This window comes from Nematolebias whitei, chromosome 14 (assembly GCF_014905685.2).
Source record: "Nematolebias whitei isolate Nwh7 chromosome 14, NemWhi1, whole genome shotgun sequence".
Lineage (NCBI taxonomy): Eukaryota > Metazoa > Chordata > Actinopteri > Cyprinodontiformes > Rivulidae > Nematolebias > Nematolebias whitei.
In genome coordinates this window covers 4,324,003-4,325,074 of record NC_056511.1, presented here as the reverse complement: position 1 = coordinate 4,325,074, position 1,072 = coordinate 4,324,003, and the positions used below count along the sequence as shown (strand labels likewise).

The 1,072-nt window shown below is 49.6% G+C and overlaps 1 protein-coding gene across 1 annotated transcript in view; it reads right to left on the bottom strand.

Annotated features, from left to right (window-relative positions):
* The window catches only part of LOC119420781 (protein KIBRA), a 58,876-nt gene that overhangs the window by 29,159 nt on the left and 28,645 nt on the right, over nt 1-1,072 (bottom strand). Inside the window, exon 10 of the mRNA XM_037688207.1 lies at nt 296-396. Within this exon, the coding sequence (XP_037544135.1) occupies nt 296-396 (101 nt within the window). The remainder of the gene's footprint in view (nt 1-295; nt 397-1,072) is intronic.

The following is a 1,072-nucleotide window of genomic DNA, read 5'->3' as shown; positions in this document are numbered from 1 at the left end:
CCCGCGGGTTCAATCTGCAGCGGCTGAAACGAGAACTTCAGTATCTATATATATGCATTCCTTCAGGGGTTGTTTGTTTGATCACAGGTTTGTGAGTTAAAACTGACTCGGTGAATTATTCTCCTCGGCTTGAAGTGAAAAATAAAACGTCTCGAGCCGGCGGCTCTCAGGAGTCTCTGCGGTTCTGTTTCTGGGTCAGCCTCAGCTTCTGTCCACACAGGTCCCGCGGGTTCAATCTGCAGCGGCTGAAACGAGAACTTCAGCTGCGCTGTCGTCCCGCTCAGCTTGAACTCACGTCTTTTGTTCTCCTCTGCAGGCGGCGTCGGGAACAGGAAGGGAAAGAGCAAGAAGTGGAAGCAGATGCTTCGGTTTCCACACGTCAGCTTGTGTGAGGAGCTGCGACAGAACACAGGTAAGACGGCCCGGCTCACAGCAGAACCCTCCGAGGCAGCCGAGGCCTCTCCGGTGACGCCGCCACCCGGTGAGGAAGAGGCGGGTAAACATGATGGATGGATAAAATATTTGTGGCTGAATAGAGGAGTTTAAAACAAACATCCATCCATCATCTTTTACCCGCTTCTTCCATTTTGGGTCACGGGGGTCACCGGTGCCCATGTCCAGCAATCACTGTGCGGGGGGCGGGGTACACCCTGGACGGGTCACAAGTCCATCAAATGAAATATGAAAAGGCACCTGTGATCCTCGTTGCTCTTTTCCAACTGTTGTTCAGCTTGTAGTCGTAGGAGGCGTGGCCTCTGACCCGGTCATGCTGGCAGAGCCAACGGGGCCGTCAGTGCCGCGTTTCTTCTTCAGGTGAACGGACAAATTTGTTGTTTCCCGAGTATTTTATCTCCCACTGGCACCTGCTGTTGCACACGACGTGAGTTTTGTCTGTTGAGCCGTTCTTCTGTTGGAATCCACAGAGACATAACGTGGGAATTTCAAAATAAAAGCGTATTTTAAAAGTGACGATATGAATTGATGTGTACATTTTGTCATGATGTAAATTAATCATTCATTATTTAATCGATGTATAGATCGATGTATAGATCGATGTATAGATCGGTGTATA